The following is a 19585-nucleotide window of genomic DNA, read 5'->3' as shown; positions in this document are numbered from 1 at the left end:
CCCGCCACCCCCTGACCCCCAACCCCAGTCGCTGTGGGGAGCCGTGGGGACCACCAGGACACTCCCTGTGCCAGCCCAACCCAAACAGCCAGTGCTCACAGAGCCATTTCTGATCTCTTGCAGGCCCAGCCCGCCCTGTGGCGGTGGCAAGTGGACTTTGTCCCCCCGGAAGACACTGCACCACAGGGGCCCTCCTGCTGCCGGTGGCCCACTGGTGCTGCCGACAGCCCCCCCAGACATCGCCTGAGCACACCATGGCAGGTAGGCTGCAAAATCAAAACTTTCACCTGTTTTCAGCTGGGAAGGACCCCCTGATGGTGGGCACAGCCAGGGGTGCCACTTGCTGCTTCAGCTTTGCCTCAACAGGCGGGTGAGGGTCTGTCCCAGAACCGGCTCAGCCTGGTGCAAAACAGCCGCAAGCGCCACTCGGTGCCAGACCCCCACAGCAGATCTTGTTTTTCTGGGGAAGCTGGGATGGCTACGGTGGCTGTCCGCCCAGCTTTCCCATCCCAAACCCCCTTCCCACTGTGCCCCCAGAGCTCTGCAGTGTGCCCCCCGAGATCCTTGTCCCGGTGGCCAACGAGACACTGGAGCTGGCCCTGGGGAGCCGGATAGCCCTGAACTGCACCGTGCGCTGGGCAGCCACTGAGCGCTGCCAGCCCGTCCCTGCCTGGACCAAGGATGGGCAGTGGCTGGGCAATGAGAGCAGCAAGGACACCACCTGGTAAGGACCCTGCCCTGGGACATGTCCATCCCTCTGTCCATCTCTCTGTCTGTCATGGTGGGTTGCCGCATGGCCCAACCCACGGCGGCCCTATCTCCCCCCAGGTTTAGCCAAAATGCCTCAGAGCAGCTCCTGGCCAGCGTCCTGCAGCTCAACCTGACACAGGATGCCGATTTCGGGGTGTTTGCCTGCTGGGTCAGCAACGCCACGGCCACCTTCACCCTGCGGCGAGTGGGTAGGGACATGCTGGGTACAGAGAGGGGACACCTCTGAGGAGGACCCGCTTGTGTGAATGGCAGCCCCACAGGGTTCGTCGCTGCCTCTCCCAGGGCGGTGTATCACAGCCCAAACCTGCACCAAACTCAGAAAATGGAGTCCAGGAGGCACCGTCCCCACTCACCGTGTCCTTCCCTGTCCCTGCAGAGGCGGCAGGGCACGTGCCCGCAGTGCTGGCAGCCCTCCTGGTCCTGGCGTTCCTGGTTCTCCTGGCCGGGCTCTACGTCCGATGTCGCCTGAGCATCCTCCTCTGGTACCACAACCGCTACGGCGAGCTGGAGATCAATGGTGAGCCCCCGGGGAAGGGCATGGAGGCGGTGCCCCCCCTTGGGAAAAAGCCCCCCCCCAACACACAGAGCCCTCCCCAGCGTGACACCCCTCTCTCCCCATGGTTGTCCCCAGATGGGAAGCTGTACGACGCCTACGTCTCCCACGCTGCTGCCCCCGATGACCGAAAGTTTGTCCACTTCATCATGAAGCCGCAGCTGGAGAACCGCTATGGCTACAAGCTCTTCCTGGACGAGCAAACAATCCTGCCCAACTCAGGTAGGCACCGGCCCTGTGGGGACAGGCAGAGGGTGACGCCGGCACCCGCGGGCTTCAAATCCCTTTGTCCGCAGAGCCCTCGGCCGACCTGATCATGAACGTGAGCCGGTGCCGGCGTCTCATTGTGGTCCTCTCCATCGCATACCTGGAGCAAGACTGGTGCAACAGCAGCTTCAGGTAGGGGCAGCTGTTGCCTGCTCCCAGGGGACAGGAGCCAGCGGATCCATCACCGTCCTGCCCCACTCCTGTCCCGCAGGGAAGGGCTGTGGAGGCTGCTGGAGCTTTCCAAGAAACCCATCTTCATCGTCTTCGAGAGCCAGTACCGGGAGATCACCCACCCCGCCATCAGTGTGCTGAAGCAGCACCGGAGTGCCGTGACCTTGCTGGTGTGGCGAGCAGGCTCCATGGTGAGAACTGAGTACCCCCATTTCCCTCCCCAGCGCCCCGGTTTGGGTCAGCCTCCCCATCACGCCCCAGGGCTGTTCCCTGTACCACGGTGCTCCTAAAACGCAGGCTGGGACACTCGTCTTTTAGAGGCAATTTAAAAAACAAACACAACAGAAACAGCCCCAGATTTGGGTGCTCGCTCCCCAAACGTGCATCATCAGGAGCCCTGTGCGACGCCGGGGTCTGCCCTGGCCGGGGTGAACCTGGGCTCCCAGAGCAAAGCTTTGGCTGATGGCTGCCATGGCCATTTTGGGGCCAGGCTGGGAGCTGGAGCCCCCGGGAGCGTTGCAGCCGGTTGGGCCGGTTTCTCCACCAGCGCGTGGGCACGTTGCCACGCCAGGAGCACAGCCCTCGCCTTGGCTCAGCTCCCAGCGCCAGGGAGAATTTGCCGAGCCCCACAGAGCCTTCCCCAGCCCCATTGCGGGGCCGGGCTTGGCTTGGTGGTGGTCCCGACGCTGGTCGTCTCCTCCCCGCCCCGTGCAGACCCCCTCGTCGGACTTCTGGAAGGAGCTGTGCCTGGCCCTGCCCCGCAAGGTGTCCTTCCAGGGGGCCATGGGGGACCCACAGACCCAGCTGCAGGAGGACAAGGACCCCATGCTGATCCTGCACAGCAGCTACCTGGACAGCGGTGGGGACCTCCACCCTGACGGGGACCTCGGCACAGGTCCTTGTCCCCTGCTGCTTCTCCTGGGGGGAACTGGTGTGCCCAGGTCACTTCTGGGCTTTGCTTTGCCCTCCTGTGGCAGCCGGGCTGGGTTTAGCCCCTTCCCCACCACCAAACCCCCATCTCCCTGCTCCCTGCAGGCCTCCGGGGGTGTGTTTTTGGAAGTCCCCCACCTCCCCGCATCGGTGGCCCTGGCACTCCCGTGGCTTCGGCCACCAGCACAAGGGAGGACACGCAGCTCAGGGATGGCCAGAGGCCCGAGCTCGACATCTCCGACCTGGGGTCACGCAACTACGGCGCCCGCACGGACTTCTACTGCCTGGTGACAGAGGATGACATCTGAGGGGGAGCACGGGGCAGCAAAGGCGGCGTCCCCCTTTCCACGGGTCTGCATGGACACAGATCACGGGCAGAGGAGCCTGGGCTTTATGACGGGACCAAAGCCCAGGTCTCGGTGGGAAAGACAGGAGCTGGCTCCTCCTGGCAGCACGCTCTGTGGTGGAAAACCATCCCCAGGGGACACCCCTGCCCCCAGTGCCTGGGCACCCATGGGTGCTGGGCCCCCCTCCCTCCCCATGGGCTTCAGGGACATTTTTCCTGCCTGATGGACCAGCGCTGGGATGGGTGATGTTCTCTGAGGAGCAGCACACCCCAGTCCCAGGGGCAGGGAAATGCCTGAGGGGAGCGGCCGCAGCACCCTCTCGCCCACGGGAAGTCCCACAGCAATAAAATGCTGCTGCTCCCAGTGGGTCTGCTCCATCCGTGGGGACACGGGTGCCACCAGTGAGTCCTTCCCCACTGCGGGCAGCGGGGCAGGCACCGCCATGCTGTGTCCTGTCCCTGTGCCAGTGTCCCCACTGCACTGAGTTGGAGCAATCCCGGAGGCGGCGAGGGGGTGACACCGTGGGGGTGACACTCTGGGGGGGTGGCACCTCCTCTCCCCCCTGCCAGCCAAGCGCAGGGGCAAGCGGGCATCGTTCAAGGCCTTTATTTTGGGGATACTCAGGGCTCAGGGGGTTTGTACATGGAGAGGCGGGGGGACAAACGCACCACGATGTGCCAGCCTGGATCGCGCTGGGTGCCGGCACACGAGGGGGGCCACTCCGCGGCCCCTCCTGGCAGCGCTTCCCCGTCTCCCCCACCAACACCCCCTGTACCTACTCTACCTCGCTTCCCACAGGGGCTGCGTGATGCCCCCCAAGCGCAGGATCTCCCCCCCAGCCCCACACCCACCGGCAGCCCGAAGCCACCCCACAGCCCACCCGCGCGCCCTGGCCCGGCCCCCGCCGCCGTGGCAGGGAGAGCTTTGTACCCGCCACCCCACTGTGCCGGGCACCCCGGGCATCTCCCCACCCGCGGGCAGACGCCGCCTGGCAAACACCGGCCGCCTGGCCCTGCCCGAATCCCACTGGTGCAGCACCAGCCGGGCCCAGGCCTCAGCAGAGCCCACGGCAAGGAGCCGCAGGAGCGTCTCTGCCCGCACGGGGACAGTCCCTGCAGGGTGTAGGGATGGGGACAGAGGGGCTCAGAGACACCCCAGCTGCTGGCAGCAAGGGCAAGGGCAGTCTCAAACACACCCCCCCACCACTCCTGGCAGAGGGGGGACTCGGCACTGCGTCGCCAATGCTGCTTCCCAGCTCCTCAGGGCCACGGGGCCACCCCATAAAAATGTGGGAAGCCACCTCAGACCTCCCACAGCCCCCCGCCGAGCTCTGCAAAGCCCCATCCCCACCCAGCCTGGGCAGAGCGTGTGTAACCCACGGCGAGCCCCACACCAGCGCCCTCCCAGCCCCCGAGGTGCCGTGACTCGGGGGAACTGGAATGGGGTGCCCCCAGAAGGCCCCCCTCCCCACCAGGATTGCTCTGCAGGAGGCTCCCCGAAGCCCTGTGGCTCCTGCCCCTCTGCCGAGCCCTGGGACAAGCTGAGCTTCACAGTGGCTCCCCAAGAGCAGGAAGGGTCCCTGGGGGCTGAGCACCCTCGGGTGCCGTGGGGCAGCCCCCCACTAACTGGGGTCCCCGCAGCAGAGCCAAAAGCAGTTGCTGGGTTCAAGGCTGCGGCAGGAGGGAGGACAAGCATCCCCCAGTCCGGGGAAAGGGGACGCGGTGGAGGAGGGGGGGGCAGGAGGGACGCAGCGGGGACTACGCTACGGAGCAGCATCCCCAGGGCAGGGCCGGCAGCCAGGAGCGTCCCGGGGAGAGGCAGGGTTGGGCAGTCCGGCGCCCGAAGGGTGTCCTCACAGGCCAAGGAAGTCCTCCTTCCGGTACCCCTTCTGCAAGGAGACAGGCCACCCATCACACGGGGCAACTTTCCTGCCCACCCCTCACTGGGAATGCGAACACAAACCCACTCTGCTCCTGCCACGGCAGGGCCATGCTGTCCCCACATCGGGAACACAGCTGTCCCCACCCCACTGGTGCAGGTGCCACCACAGGGACAGTGCTCTAGGGACATCCCCACCCCTTCAGGATTTGGGGCCTGTCCTATCCCTGGAAGCATTTGGGAGGTGTGGGGGAAGCCCCTGGCCCTGACTCCCTTGGATCCATCCTCAGGATCCTTCTCAGTGTCCCTGTGGCTGGGGGAGGCACCACAGGGTGGTACGTACCATCTTGAAGTCCCGGTGGAGCTTGGTGTATTGCCACATGTTGCCCAGGAGGCTGGCTGCCGCTCTGGAAGACTTCTCATTGTCCGAGCTGCGGCAGAGACAGGATGCCATGAGCTTTGGGCACCGCTGGGCACGGGGAGGTGCCCCTCAGCCCAAGGATACCACCCCAGAGGGGCCCCGAGGGGCTAAGGACTCAGCGCTGGTGGGAAGAGGCAGAAGACTAAAGGGCAGGGGCAGGGTGGCGAGTGCTTCTGGCAGGAGGTAAGCAGCACCCAGGTGGGAAGAAGGTGGCTGCAGCGATGGGCAACCCCATGGTGGGGTATCCTGAGGAGGTGGCAAAGGGCTGGAAGGTGGCCATGAGGCTACTCTGAGCGGGTTTGGTGACTCCCAGCACCTGGGAGCTGGGCCAGGGAAGGGGGAGCAGGACTGGACCCCAGGTCTGAGCTGGGACAGCAGAGGACACAGGGAGCTCCCACCTGTCCCTTCTCTTCTTGATGTAGAAGAGCTTCCTGAGGCCATCAAAGTAGACGATGTCGCGGGCGGCCATAGGGCTCTCCACTACCAGGTTGTTGAGGACTGCAATGATGTTCACGATGACGTCAGCAGGCGGTGACTTGTCCCCGACGCTCCCCGGCAGCTTCTCGATCAAGTGGCTGACCACCTTGGTCGCTGGTGGGCAAAGGCATCACATCAGGGCTGGTGGTCAGACCCAGGGAACACGCATCAGCCTGGGGATGAACCCTGCAACCTCCCAGGGGCAATGAGGGGACAGAGGGTCCAGCCAAGGAGCACCAAGCACATCTTCAAGCCCTTTGCTCTCTGGAGTCTCTGCTGAGACTCCTGGGCACCTGTGAGAGGAGTTGGGGGACGAGGACAAAGCCAAGTGAGATGGTGGGGCTGGAGGGAGAGCACAATGTGTGTGGGGGGGGTGTTCGGTTACCGGGGATGGACCGGCCACCATGCGCTCAGCTGCGAGCAGGGCTGCAGCAGGCAGGACGGTGCCGAGACATGGCTGGAGGTAAGTGGAGGGCAGAGCAAGGAGGAAAAGGGTGGAGAGGGTCTGTGGGGCTCCCCCCCACAGTCCTGGCACTCACACATCTCGTCCTTGTTGCGGGCATGGCGGGAGAGGTTGCGGATGAGCCCGGTGAGGGAGCGCAGCTGGTGGTGGTCGGCGGTGCGGACACGGTCCAGCACGGGGTTGAGGATGCGCTCCTGCTCCAGGGCCAGCCGGCTCAGCACGCCCGCCCACTGCCGAGGAGAGACCTCCTTGGAGACACCTGCTGGGACCCCCCAGCTGCCTCCTCCTCCCACCCCACCTTCCTCCTCCTCCTCTTGCTCAACGGGGCCATGGGGTGACCCATGTCCAGGTGACAAGCAGTGTGATGGCCACGTCCCCCACCCAGGAAAGGCTGGTGCTGACCCGCAGGGAGGTGCATCCCTTCCCCAGGCAAGGCCGTGACCAGCCAGGCAGTGGGGGCAACCAGGGGAGATGGGGGGAGCCCCAGGGGATACCCCTCACCCTACGGTCCCCGGCGGTGATGTTCTGCAGGGCACCCGAGGCCGCCTCTGTCGTGTGCTTGTTGAGCTCGCAGCGCTGCAGCAGCCGGTTGTAGATGCCCACGATCTGCGGGTTCCAGAGCCACTCCATGCCCTTGGGGTCCTTGGAGACCTCCGTGAAGGTGACGATGTCTGCGTTCATGTAGTGCTGTGGGGACGGGGGGGTGGCACTGCTAGACTCACAGGGGGTGTCCACTCTGCAGCGTCCCTCACTGCTGGTGTTCCCCTTCTCCCCAGCGTGCCTGGCCCCAACTGCTGGGCAGCTCCAGGCTGGCAGTGGCTCAGCAGGTCACCCCAGCTGCGTCATGCCCCATGGGGTGGAAAAGTGGGGGTTCAGCACCCTGATTCACCCCCATGCCCCTGATTCACCCTCCGCTGAGCTCACCCGCGTGTCCCACCCACCAGCCGAGGCCAGCATCCACCTCCGCCCCAGCGTCACCTCCACTGCCAGCTGCTTCCCAGTGCCAACCCCACCTAGGTGACGCGGCCGTCACCGTGTCCCCTGCCTCCTGGCTGCTGACCTCTCGTGCTTTCTTGCTCTGGGGGCTGAAGCAGCCCACCAGCTCCCCCGTCACCACACTGCTGTTGTTCCTCCTGTGGCCTTCCAGACGCTGGAGGGAGGAGGGGGGCATTTCATCGTACAGGCGGTAGGAGAGGTTGCGCAGGACGCAGACGGCGTTCTCCACACTCTGTGGGGGGAGATGGGGCACAGGGGAAGTCAGTCCTTGTGCCGCCTGCCAGGAAATCTCCACCTGACACATCCCCTGGGGCAGGATCCCATGGGGGTGGCCAGAGTCACCCCAATGCCACCAGTGGCGTCCCACTCTGCCCAGTAAAGGGAGATGGAGCCAGGCTGGTTTTCCAACCATCCCATCAAGACGTGCCTTTGCACCACGATGGCCAGGGGACTGGCAGGAGGGAGGGAGGAAGCAGCACCTGCTCTCGGGGCCCCCAAACCCTGCCAGCCCCAGCTCCCAGGGCTCACCTTGTCCTCGGACTTGCCCACTTCCAGGGAGCTGTTGACGTAGTGGATCATGGAGTCCACCAGCCCATGGCACTCACGCATCTTCTGCCGGGTCTGCTGGCTGGCAGAGCTCAGGTTCCTGCACAGGGAAGGTGGGTCCATCATGGCAATAAGGGGCTTCCCCCCAAGCCACCTCCCTCCTGCCACCAGGCACCATGGTGGGGAGGGCAGATAATACCTCTCCATGGGGTTGGCCAGGCTTTGCCTTGAGGCACAAGCACTGCGAGGGATGGGGACCCCAGAAACGATCCCTGGGGACCTTGCTCCCTATATGTGCAGCACAGATGGTATCTCTTCCCCCGCCCAAACCTTTATCCACAGCAGGAGGGTCAGAGCAGGTACCTGAGGAAGCCCGTGGAGTTGTAGAAGATCTCTGCCTCCGAGGGGTTCTGCTGGATGACACCTGAGCCTCCCAGCCCAGAGAGGGGGACCAGGACCAGGTCCGTGAGCTGCTCCAGCGTGTCCCGGGCCAGGCGATCCTTCAGGTTGTCACTGGAGGAGAGGTTCCACAGGATCCCTGTACGGAGCGGGGGGTCTTCAGTCCCAGGGGTGGCTGGAGAGCACGTCCACCCTGACCCACCTCCCCAGGGGGTGGCTTTTGCCGGCCACCCGCAGTCGTGGGACAGGGCGGGTGACAATGATGCAAAGAGGTCATCCCCATGGAGTGCCACTCCAGCTTTACTCACGGGGTGGGGGCACCACGAGCCGCCCCCGGGGGAAAGAGGACCCCTGCCCACCCCTGCCCCCATCCCCAACCTGTGACATTCTTGCGGAGCTCGTCATCGGGCTCCCGCAGCGTCCGCATGAGCTCGTAGATGCCGTTCTCCTCCACCAGCGCCAGCTTGTTCTCCACGTTGTCATAAATGAGGTTGCGCATGGCGCCGGTGGCATGGCGCTGCACCTCCTGGTTGGGGCTGTTGAACAGCTTCACCAGCTTGGGCATGGCCTGGAGGCTGCGGGCCTGGGAAGGGAGAGCCCGGCCAGGTTGAAAGGCCCGGCTGCTCCCCAGTTCGGCTGGGGGCTCCCTCCACCTCCTCCACCCTCCTGGGAGTGTCCCACCACGGCAGGGGGGATGGGGACACCCCCTTCCCCTTTGGCTCCCGAGGGCTCACCTGCTTCTTGGCGTTGCTGTCACTGTAGCACTTGTGCTGGAGGTAGGCAGCGCCCAGGACCTGCAGGTTGGGGTCACTGGCTATCAGGTATTTCACCGCAGAGGGCAAGTCAATGTCATCAAACCTGGAAGCCAGAGGCAGGTGAGGAAGAGCCCAGGCAGAGCATCCCACAGGGGTCCTCCACCTCTGCACCCCACCATGTCCTGCATCTCAGAGATGCACCAACCCATCTTCCTCCCCACCATGCTCTGGGGGCTCAGGAGTCCAGACCCGGCTGAACAAGCATCTTCCTACCCTCGTGTCTCAGGATGTGTCCAGGAGAGGAGCTAAACATGCAGGACACGCTTGGAGGTAAACCCCTGCCATGGTCCATCACCGTGGACCCAAGCTGTGCCCACCACCTCATCCCTCCTCCTGCATCCCTTGCAGCAAGGTGATGCCAGGCAAGAGATGGAGGGTTTTGCCCTTCACCAACCAAGTGACAATGGGGGCACTCACCCCCCTGACTGGTGGCTGAGCAGCGTGCTGTGCCCGTTGTACATCTCCATGGCACGCTGGTCCTGCAGGTGGTGGCTGGACTCAGCCAGGCTGCGCACGGAGGGGGCGCGGGAGCTGTGCTCCACCATCCCCAGGTAGGAGCTCCCCACGCCCGCCTGCGAGGCCGCCGGGACGCTGCCGAAGGAGCCGGTGCTCAGCCGGGAGCGGTTGTTGCTCTGGAAGCGCTGGAGGGTGCGCATGGCAGGGGCCCGGATGGTGCGGCTCTGGGTCACCTCGCCCCCCTCCAGCCACTCGGAGGCGGCCTTGGTGGCTGAGCCGGTGCTCATCTGCCTCTCGAAGGTGTAGGAGCGGGCGAAGCCGCCGTTGCCTTGGCTTTTGTAGAGGGGACGGTGCCCCACGGGGTCCAGCTGCTCTGAGATGACACTGTAGCGGTCGTCGGCCATGGTGGTGGGTGGGAGTGGCCCGTCGGCCAGCCGCAGGGAGCGCAGCGAGAGGGTGTCGAAGTTCTGCCGGGAGCGGTAGTTGCGCTCGTGGAAGGAGTTGGGCCGCGGCGAGTTGTTGGCCACCTGCGACATAGTGTAGCCGGTGCCGTAGCCCCGGCCCTTCGCCAGGCCTCCATTACTGATGGTCGCCATCCGCTTGTGCGGGGTGAGGTCCACCGCCGAGCGTGAGGACCAGCTGCTGCCCTTCAGTGTGCCAAAATCCTTCTTGGCCAGCGGCTGGTAGAGCTGTGGGGGAAAAGCGTGGGGTTCAGGGGTGCCCACGAGCCTGTCCCCCCATCCCCACTACAGGGAGAGGAAAGGATGGAGCCAGGCACCTCCCTTGGCAGAACCAAAGCTCCAGCCTGCGGCTGGGTCTCCACCAGCATCCCCAGCTGCCACGGTGATGGACACAGGGTGGGGGATGAACATCCCCCCCCCCCCCCCCGGTACGTACCGAGGCTTTGGCGTCCAAGCCATTGCTCTGGGAGCGGGAGCTGAAGGAGGAGTGCAGGGTGGTGCCATACTGACTGCCTGCGGGACAGAGACGGAGAGGTCAACATGAGCAGCAGGGGGGGGAAAGGGATGGTCCAGGGGGCTGAAGATCCCCCCAACTCATCCCGGGGAACCTGCTTGGGGAGCTGCAGCAGTGCTGGTGGTGCCGAGAGGGACAAGGGAGCAGGAGGAGGCTGCCTTCACCTGCCTGCCGGCGACAGGGAGCAGGAGAGGCGGCGGCGGTGCCGAGCAGCAGCCTCCCCGCCTTCCATCGCGCCCGACAGCCAGGGGAGTAATTGCCACCTTGGTGGGGACACGGCAGCTTGGCCCGGTCCCCTCCGTCGCAGCCACATCAGCAGCCCAGGTATCCCCCCAAAACCAGTCCCGGCCCCACCACCCTGGGGATGGGTGCCTGGCAGGGACCCGGCTGCCCCCCTGCACCCCATGCCGCCCTCCCGCCCTGCCACCGCCCCAGGACAAGGAGGACGAGGACGCTGCCAGCCCCGGCGGTGACAGGAGCGTGACTCACACCCGCGCCTGGGCAGCCTTCGGGTGCCAAGGGGGGGGTCTCTCCCCACCACCACTGGGGTCCCCCAGCCCCTGGGATTAGGGGGGCTCAGGGGGACCCTGCGCCGGTGCCGAGTGAAGCAGGAGGGCGTAGGCCGCGAGCGCAGACGTTAAATGGAGGAGCTTGGAGCCCGGCCAGCGGCGCCGCTCAAAGGCCGGGGGGGCCGGGGAGGGATCCGCCGGGGCAAGAAAAATCCCCTTACCCCAGCCCAAAGTGGGGTGCAGGAACCCCCCCAACCCTCAATGCCAAGCCCTCCAGGGGGGGAAACTGAGGCACGACCCCTGAGTGGGGTGCAATGAGCCCAGGCTGGGGCCATGTCACTCCCTCCCTAGTGCTGGGGGTGCAGTGGGGGGCTCAGGGAGTTAGTCAGGGTGGGGGGTGACCCCCCCCAGCCCCACACCATGGCCCGAGACGAAGCCCGGGGCCGGCCAAGGGGCTCCCACCACCATCTTCACCGCGGTCACCCTGGGGGTCGCGGGGGATCTCCCACCTCTGCCGTCGGCGACGTCGGGGGGCTCGGGGCGGGCGGCCGCCTGCCCCCGCAGCATCATGCGGATGCGGACCTGCTCCTGGACGCGGGCGCTGCGCAGCCGCTGGGCCTCCGCCGCCTCCCGGCCCCTGCCGTCCAGCTGCCGGTCCGAGGGCAAGGCCAGCGAGCAGACGCCGGCCTCGGGCTGCAGGGCCGACAGCAAGAAGGTGTTAGTCTCCTGCATGGCGGCGGCAGCCATGGCGGGGCGCGGGCCCAGGCCGGCCTGCGCAGGTGAGCACGGCGGCGGCGGCTTCCCGGAGCCCAAGGGAGGCACCCGGCCCGCCCCGCCGCCGCCACGCCTCGGCGGGAAGGAGGGGGGACGCACCGGGCCCCGCCAACAGCCGCACCTCACCGCCAAAGGTGGAGGCGCCTGGGGCGGCCTCGCGGGGACGAGGGCAGGGGATGGGGTCTGGGGGGGTCATGCCTGTGACCCCAGCGGGGAGAGCCAGACCCGCCCCCCCCCCGCCTCAGGCAGCCCCACAAGTGAGCCCCAAACCTACACGTGGCCACTCTGGAGAGCCCCGGACCCCCACGTTATCCCACTAGCAAGCCCCAGACCCCCAATGGCCTCCCCATTGACCCCCCGGATCCCTACATGGCCCTGCCAGCAAGCCCCAAGCCCCCAGGCAACCTGTCCCAGACCCCCACATGGCCTCCCTAGCAAGCCCCAGACCCCCTGGCAAGCTCCCCAGCCAGCCCTGGACCCCCACATGGCCCCCCCCAGCAAGCCCCAGGCAGCCTCCCCATTGACCCCAAGACCCCTACATTGTCCTTCCAATGAGCCTAAGGCCCCCAGGCAACCTGCCCCAGACCCCCAGGCAAGCTCCTCAGCCAGCCCTGGACCCCCACGTGGCCTCCCAGGAGAGCCCCAGACCCCAGGAAGCCTCCCCATTCACTCCCAGACCCCCCCACATAGCCCTGCCAGCAAGCACCAGACCCCCACATTGTCCCTCCAACAAGCCTAAGAACCCTGGGCAACCTCCCTGGAGAGCCCCAGACCACCACATGGCCTCCCAGGAGAGCTCCTCAGCCAGTCCTGGACCCCCACATGCCCCGCCACCCCCAGTGAGCCCCGGGCAGCCTCCTCAGAGAGCCCCAGACCCCCGAGACCCCTCCTAGGAGAGCCCCGGACCCCTGGGCAGCCCCACCACTGACCCCAGCCCCCCAGGCTGCCCACCACCACGGCCAGCAAACCCCTCCAGGGTGGGGGGCCAGCCTGCCGAAGGGCCAGAGTGGGGGCTAATTGGCAGTAATTACTGGCCAGTCCCTCCCTGCTTTGCTTTTCAAATCAGCTGGGGAATTAAAAAACAACAATAATAAAAAAAAAAAAAAGGGGTGGCTGAGCGCCAGCAGGCCCGGCAGTAATGAACGCGGGGTGACTCAGCCGCTGCCACCCCACAGGTACTAATTAGGCTGGCCCCACCCGCTGAGCCGCCCCGGCCGACCCCAGGGTGGGGGACGCCACGTACCACCCCCCCCCAGCCCAGGGTGTGCTCGGGAACGGCTCCTGAACTCCCCACAGTGCTGTTTCATGGTGCTCTCCCTCGGCCCCCAACTCGCTGACTGATCTGCTCACTCCTGAACTGAGTTGTGTCCGGTCTTAGCCCACCTGAGCCCTTCAACTCTGCCCCGGTGTGTGGGCACAGGGTGTTTTGCCGCTCAGCCCTGGCACAGCGCACCGGTCGCAGAGTCCGGCACTGGCTGTTTGAAGGCAAGCGTGGCGATGCGGCCACAGCTCCGCAGCCAGCCATGGCTCAGCGTCACCGCTGCGGACCCGCCTGGCAGCAGCGTTACGGGCTTTGCTGGCCGGGGCTGACGCCACCCGGTGATGACAAGGCCGGGGCTGGGCTGGGAGGGTGAAAAGGGTGGCCGTCCCCAGGAATGTGCCGCCGTCAGCAGGAGCAGCGGCTGGTGCCGGGGCGGGGTGGCGAGAGATGAGGGCGAGCGTTTTGGGGTGACAGTCCCTGCTTCCATGGCCTCCCCAAACCCCAGTGGGCTGCAGACCCCGGTGCCACCATCACATCGTGTCTGGGGACTGACGGGGGGGGAAGGGAACACCCACCTCCCCAGCTCGGAGCCCAGGGACTTCATGGGCTTACTGGGAACCCCCCCTTTGTTTAGGGGTCACACCTGACCCTTTTGGGTACAGCACCCAGGGATAACCCCAAGGGTCCCCCTTCTTCTCCCATCTGGGCACCACCCCCACGGGGAGCGTCGGCGGGTGCACCGAGTTTGGCAGAGCTCAGCGGGGCGCTCCCAGCCCTCCGAGCCGGTATGAATCACGGGTTCCCCCCCGGGAGCAGGCGGGGAGGGTGGATCGCTCCCCGAGCAAGTCGACACTTGCCTGCCCTCCCCATGCCAGGCACCGAGGGGCTTGGGGACAGCCCCGGGAGCCCCCCTGGGTGGGGGGGACCCAAAGGGTGTCCCAGAGCTGTCCCCAAGCCCACTGGCAGCCCCGTTCCCCCAGGCTCTGCCTCCCCTCCAAGCCCCCATCCCCCAGACCTGACACTGCCCTAAAGCTTGAAGATGGAAATTGAGGGGTCTTGGGGGGTGCGGGGGGGCCGAGGCAGGTTTTAAGGCAAAACCGGCAGCACTCACCTCGCCAAGTGGTTCGACAGGAGCGGGGATGCACTGGGATGCTTAAAAAGCAGCAAATCAGCACCAAAAATCCCCCACATTCAGAGCAAAATTGGGGGATTCCCGAGGGGATCTGGCCACGGTCAGGGTGACACTGGGCTAAACAAACTCGGCCTGGGGGGTCCCCAAAGCAGTCACTGCCCCCCTCAGCCTGGAGGCACCTCATCCCTTCCTTTGCAGGGTGACAGAGCCACGTCCCCAGGGAGACCCCACCTCCTGGGCGCTCCTTGTCCTCTCCCACCCCCCGAGCACCGCAGTCCCCAAAACCGGGTCCCCGGGGTAGCCGGCGGCTGCGGGTGCCATCGGCGCTTCACGTGGGGAGTGGCCGAGGCGGCACCGCGCAAGCCTGGCCACGGCACACGTGTGCCAAGAGCCACGCCGGGGAAACCAAGGCACAGGGCAAGGAGGGCAAGAGCCTCTTGGCCAACGCTGGCCAGGAGCGGGGACCTGACCCGCGTTGCCCCTTCCCACCCGGAGCATGGGGATGGGTGGCACGGCGGGTGCCACCGGCGTTCCCCGGGGACAGCCACGGGACCGGCCGGCACGTACCTTGCTGGGTGGCCCCCGAGGGCCGTTGCCCTGCAGCATCCTCCCGGGCAGCGGGTGCACCCCTGGGTGCTGCGCGGGCGCCCCGGCACGGGTGGGCGATGCCGTCTGCGGCGGGGCCGGTGCGGCGGGCGTGGGGCTGCGGCGCGGGCCCGCCCCGGGACCTTACCCAACCAGTCTCTTTGCCGGTGTTTTGCATGTGCGCTCGAAACCCGCTGCCCTCCCAGCCAAGTTTGAGCTTTCGGGGCTCGTGGCGGCTCCACAAGAAGCCCGGGCACGGCCGAGGGGCTGGCGGGGTGGCCGGGGGTCCCGGCTGCCCTATCCCGGCCAGTGGAGCCACATCTCAGCTGCCTTTGTGATGCTCCAAAAAATCACCGTTGGTCCCCACCACCACCATGGCCGTGGTCCAACGTGTCCTTTCCACTGCATCCCCTTGAGCACCCCCCAGCACGGGGCACCCATGGGTTTTGGGGGCTACCAAGAGGAGAAGATGGAGGGGAGGCAGAACTGGGGTGGGGGGCACGGATTTTGGGGGGCGGGGGGCTCCCCCGGGGGTTCACAGGGAGCATATTTGTATGCGTGGGATGGAGCAGGAGCCCTTTGAAGCCAGATAAGCTGAGAGGGAGCGCTTGGAACGGGCCAAACCAGTTTGGGGGCCATCGCTTCCACCAGCACCACAGCCCGGGGTTCCACACCGCACCCAGTGCGCGCCGGGGGCTGCCGAGAGGTGACCCCCCAGCAAAGCCCGGTATAGGGCAGGGGGACCCTCCATCCGGCCACTGCTGTTACACTTGGTCCGTTCTCAGCCTGGAGGCATTGGGGATGCGCCCTGCTCCCCCCCACCCTCCACCGACCCCTCGCTCGGCCCCATGGCCGGGACAGCCCCATAGCAAGGCCGCTGCGGACCGGTGGTTGCCTACACCGCCCTGAACAAGCCCCAACGCCTTGGCAGTGTCCCCCCGGGGCAGGGCGAGCCACCCGGCCAGCACCTCGCCTCAGCACCGCGGCTGCTCCTGGAAAAGCGGGGACCTGCCCGCACTCCGCTGTCACCCAGGGCACCAACGCCCGGCCCAGGAGAGGATCCCCGTGGTCCCCATGGTCCCCGCGGCTCAGCCACCGCCGCAGGAACGAAACCCTCCGGCGTTGTGCTGCTGGCCCTACCCCAAGCAGGCACCATCGGCTGGCTCCAAATCGTCCCCAGCGGGGCTGGACCAGTGTCCCCAGTGGGGATGGCACTGGTGGCACCGGTCCCTTACAGCATCAGCTCCGGATCTGGCCAAGCCTGGTACCTGCTCCAACGGTGGTGGCTCTGGGAGCTCTGCCGGTTGGGAATCTGCTGGAAAAGCTTTGCCTAAGGAAAGGCGGCTTTAGGGATGCAGCTGTTGGCCCCAGGGGGGCCACCGGGCCACCTGCCCTTCCCGGCACCGCTCAGCCCACGGGCCAACTCCCGGCACAGCGGGCAGAGCCCTCGCCCACAACAAAGCACCTTCAAATCGTTGGAAAAACCAGGCAGCGGACCGGGAGAGGAGCTGGCGAGTGCCAGCACGGAGCGAAAAAGCCCGCTGCCCGCCCAGGCTGACACACACACACACCCACCCCCGGCAAATCCCGGGGCCAGAAGTGCCAAGTTTGGGATAAAAAGCCCCCAGAGACCCAGACTGTGGGTGTTTCCCCGATGGCAAGCAGGTTGCTGAGCCCACCACCTCCATCCTCACCCCAAAACGCAGGGGAGAGATGAAATCGCCCTGGAGTTTCCCCTCCCCCCGCAAGTGCTTTATTCCCCACCCGCATCCCCCCATGCGGGGGAAACTCCAGGGCGATTTCATCTCTCCCAGGGGTGCTCCCGGTCAAAAGCTCCCATGGGAGGGCAGGAAGGAGGTGGTGGTCACAGCCCAGGGGATCTGCAGGGACAGGGTGACCCGGCTGAGGATCAGAAGGAGCTCGTGGTGGCCGGACCCGAGGCCAAGCGGGATTTGGCTGGAGCCCGGGAAGCGCTGCGTGCGGCCGGGCACGTCCTCGGGCACGGGGAAAGGGGCGAGCAAAGGGCTCGGGCAGACACGGCTGTCCTGGACACAAGGGTGCAAGGGAGCGCGCGGAGCGGCTGGCGGCTCTTCCCAGGGCTCACCATCCCCGGGGGCACGGGGTTGAGCCCCCCCGGTGCAGCGTGTGGGGCGCAGGGAACAGCCTGGGTAGAGCCCAGGTGTGGGGCGGAGGCTCCGCAACCTCCCTGCAAGCCCGGGCGTGCGTCCGGGCATCAAAAACACAGCGGCAGCCTCCCTCCTCCTCCTCCTCACCACACGGAACAGCAAAAGGGCCCCCAAGAGAGCGGACCCTCGCCCCGTGCCCGTCCTCCTCCTCCTGCTCCGTCCCACCGGGAGCCCTGCCTGGGGGTTCCTGCCCTCTCCTCCCACCATCAGCAGCCCCCATTGCATCCAGCGGCACGCTCCCAGCACGCACAGGGCAAGGCTGCTCTCTCCTCCGGGACGTGCCACGGGGCCAGGGCTTCCCGAGACCCCCCGGATGATGGCGGTGATCTCCAGGGGACATGGGGACAGAGCAAGGGACAGAGGCCAACCTGGCTCTGTGTGCCCTACGCCCGGCTGGGGGACACATCCCTGCCAGGGCCCGAGGCTGATGGAGGGGAAGGGAATCCCAGCCAAGACATTGATTTTATTTTTTTAAGAATAAAAAAAAAAAAACCAAAACAAACCAAGCCCAAAACAGACAAAACTTCCTGAAAACAGCTTCCTACTTCATAATTTCACAGAAATTAGCTTGGAAACATCGTTTGCTCTCCCCCTGCTCCCGTACCTGCTCTGGGCTCTGCCCTTTCCCACCCCAACCCAGCCCCCCCCCGGGTGCAGGCGATGCCAGCCCGTGGTGCCAAGGGGCTTTGCCCCCCACCCCATGGGGCCGCAGTGGGGTGTCCCCATGTGGCAGGGCAGAGCCGAACCCCTTTTCCCCTCTGCGGTGGCTCCACGGGTCCCGGAGAGGTGAGCAGGATGGTTTGGGCAGCCCCTGTGGGCTTGTACCCTCCACTCACTCCAGTGGGTACCAGTAGCCCCCCCAAAAGCTCAGCTCTCCCAGCCTGGCACAGGGACAAGATACTGGGCAATTTGGGGGGGCCACCCGGCAAAGGGGCTGCAGAGCGAGCGCCGGCTGCGAGCTTGGGTACCGATTTTCCGCCTCCGGCATCACCAGCCCGGCACAGCCCCCAGGACCCACAAGCTCTGGGGATGCCCCCGGGTCCTGACAGCGGGACCCCCACTGTCCCGGCACTAACGAGTTAATAAATTCATCGCTGACTAAGAAATTAGACCCTTAAGAAAAAAATCACCACCCACTTTTGCCCTCCCCGCTCCCCCCCCTCCCCAAAATAACTGCGATTCATTCAGGGGTGCCCTCCATGCCGGCACCCGGGCGCGTCGGCGGAGGCAGGGGACAACCGGGCACCGGCGGTGGCCTCCAGCGGGCACAGGAGGGGGTCGGTGGCTGCGGGCCGGGCTCGGGGCGCTAGTCCTTCGGTGGCTTCTTGCTGCGGGCGTTCCACATGCCGCGCTTGGAGTGGTAGTAATGGTAAAAGTTCCTGAGACGCAAGCGCTCCACCTCCAGCCCGCTCTGAAGGACCCTGCAGCCGGACGGGGGACACGCTCAGGGAAGGGAGGGGACGGATCCCACCCTCCCAAAGGGACACTGTACCCCCCGGCCACCACGTCACCCCGGCCTTTAGCCAGCTGGATGGAGGGGAGAGTGGGTTTCCCAGGAGATGCCCCCAAATTGGTGTGGGCATCCCTGCCCGGGGGGGTCGGGGCTGCTGGCACCCCAGCCTCACCTGTCCAGGAGCTCCCAGTCCTCCCCGCCCCAGCGGTCCCGGAACTCCTCTGTGTTCATCCCTCCCACGCGGTCAAAGTCTGATTTGTAGATGCCGAAGAGGCCAAAGCCATTCACCTCCCAGTAGCCTGGAGGGGGGAGAGTGATGAGGCGAGGGGTGCAGGAGGGGACCCCAAATGCACTCTCCCCACCACCCGGGAACCACAGGAACGCCCCCGTCCAACCCCTCGTCCCACCATGGAGTCCATCCCCATCACTGCCACCTCCCAGGGGGGCGTACCAGGTGACAGTCTGGTTTTGGGGGGCATCATAGAATCAGGGAATGGTTTGGGTTCGAAGGGTCCTTAAAGCCCCCAAGTCCCACCCCCTGCCCTGGGCAGGGACACCTCCCACCAGACCAGGTGGCTCCAAGCCCCCTCCAACCTGGCCTTGAACCCCTCCAGGGATGGGGCAGCCACAGCTTCTCTGGGCAACCTGGGCCAGGCTCTCACCACCCTCACAGCAAAGAACTTCTTCCCCACATCTCATCTCAATCTCCCCTCTTTCAGTGTCAAACCCTTCCCCCTCCTCCTAGGGCTCCCCTCCATGACCCAGAGTCCCTCCCCAGCTTTCCTGGAGCCCCTTTAGGGACTGGAAGGGGCTCTAAGGTCTCCCCGGAGCCTTCTCTTCTCCAGGCTGAACCCCCCCAACTCTCTCATCACAACCCCTGTGCCTCAGACACCCTCGGGCTTGACCCTCCTCTGGCCAGAGCAGAACAAACCCATCCTCCCCGCACATCCCAGCCCGGCCGCAGCCCAAGCTCTCCTGGGGCGGCTGGGGGAAGTTTTCCCGCTGGAGGGGCGTCGTGGCAGAGGGGACCCCGCTCACCGTTGGGCTCCCGGGGGGAGCTGCCGCAGCTGAGCCGCATGACGATGGGTGCGTAGGCCAGCTTGCCCTCCACGCAGTGCTTCCGGATGCTGTCCAGGATGTTGGGGGGGAAATGGATGTGCAGGTCGCAGAGGAACACGATGCTGTGCCCGTCCTGCGGGAGGGGACAGACATGAGGGGGA

The 19585-nt window shown here is 66.0% G+C and overlaps 3 protein-coding genes across 5 annotated transcripts in view; 1 reads left to right on the top strand and 2 right to left on the bottom strand.

The window, feature by feature from the left end:
* The first annotated feature begins 254 nt into the window (after nt 1–254).
* SIGIRR (single Ig and TIR domain containing) lies at nt 255–3000 on the top strand. The gene is made up of 10 exons (XM_074148636.1): nt 255–261; nt 367–370; nt 470–724; nt 829–959; nt 1148–1288; nt 1403–1546; nt 1621–1723; nt 1803–1953; nt 2477–2657; nt 2798–3000. The coding sequence occupies exons 1-10, from the start codon at nt 255–257 to the stop codon at nt 2998–3000; spliced, it is 1320 nt and encodes a 439-aa protein (XP_074004737.1).
* Nucleotides 3001–4891: 1891 nt separating this feature from the next.
* On the bottom strand, nt 4892–14747 carry PKP3 (plakophilin 3). 3 transcript variants are annotated; one of them, XM_074149364.1, is made up of 14 exons: nt 14709–14747; nt 11484–11667; nt 10388–10464; nt 9452–10179; nt 8954–9077; nt 8598–8802; nt 8184–8358; nt 7803–7920; nt 7339–7506; nt 6780–6965; nt 6355–6508; nt 5737–5929; nt 5261–5348; nt 4892–4927 (listed from the first exon to the last, which is right to left on the bottom strand). In XM_074149364.1, exons 1-14 carry the CDS (start codon nt 14745–14747, stop codon nt 4892–4894), a joined length of 2475 nt encoding a protein of 824 aa, XP_074005465.1. The 3 variants fall into 3 exon arrangements, with proteins under 3 accessions (XP_074005465.1, XP_074005464.1, XP_074005466.1); XM_074149363.1 differs by lacking the exon at nt 14709–14747 and adding an exon at nt 11222–11231 and having other exon boundaries at nt 10388–10460; nt 11484–11706; XM_074149365.1 differs by lacking the exon at nt 14709–14747 and having other exon boundaries at nt 11484–11833.
* Nucleotides 14748–17356: 2609 nt separating this feature from the next.
* Nucleotides 17357–19585, bottom strand: part of B4GALNT4 (beta-1,4-N-acetyl-galactosaminyltransferase 4) — a 28589-nt gene continuing 26360 nt past the window's right edge. Inside the window, exons 18-20 of the mRNA XM_074149142.1 lie at nt 19404–19557; nt 18538–18664; nt 17357–18333 (exon numbers count right to left, since the gene is read on the bottom strand). Coding sequence (XP_074005243.1) covers nt 18219–18333; nt 18538–18664; nt 19404–19557 — 396 coding nt within the window. The 3' untranslated portion in view covers nt 17357–18218. The remainder of the gene's footprint in view (nt 18334–18537; nt 18665–19403; nt 19558–19585) is intronic.

The sequence above is a fragment of the Numenius arquata genome, chromosome 6 (genome assembly GCF_964106895.1).
Source record: "Numenius arquata chromosome 6, bNumArq3.hap1.1, whole genome shotgun sequence".
NCBI lineage: Eukaryota > Metazoa > Chordata > Aves > Charadriiformes > Scolopacidae > Numenius > Numenius arquata.
Note: the sequence above shows the minus strand (reverse complement) of the source record. Positions and strands in the feature narration are given on the sequence as shown.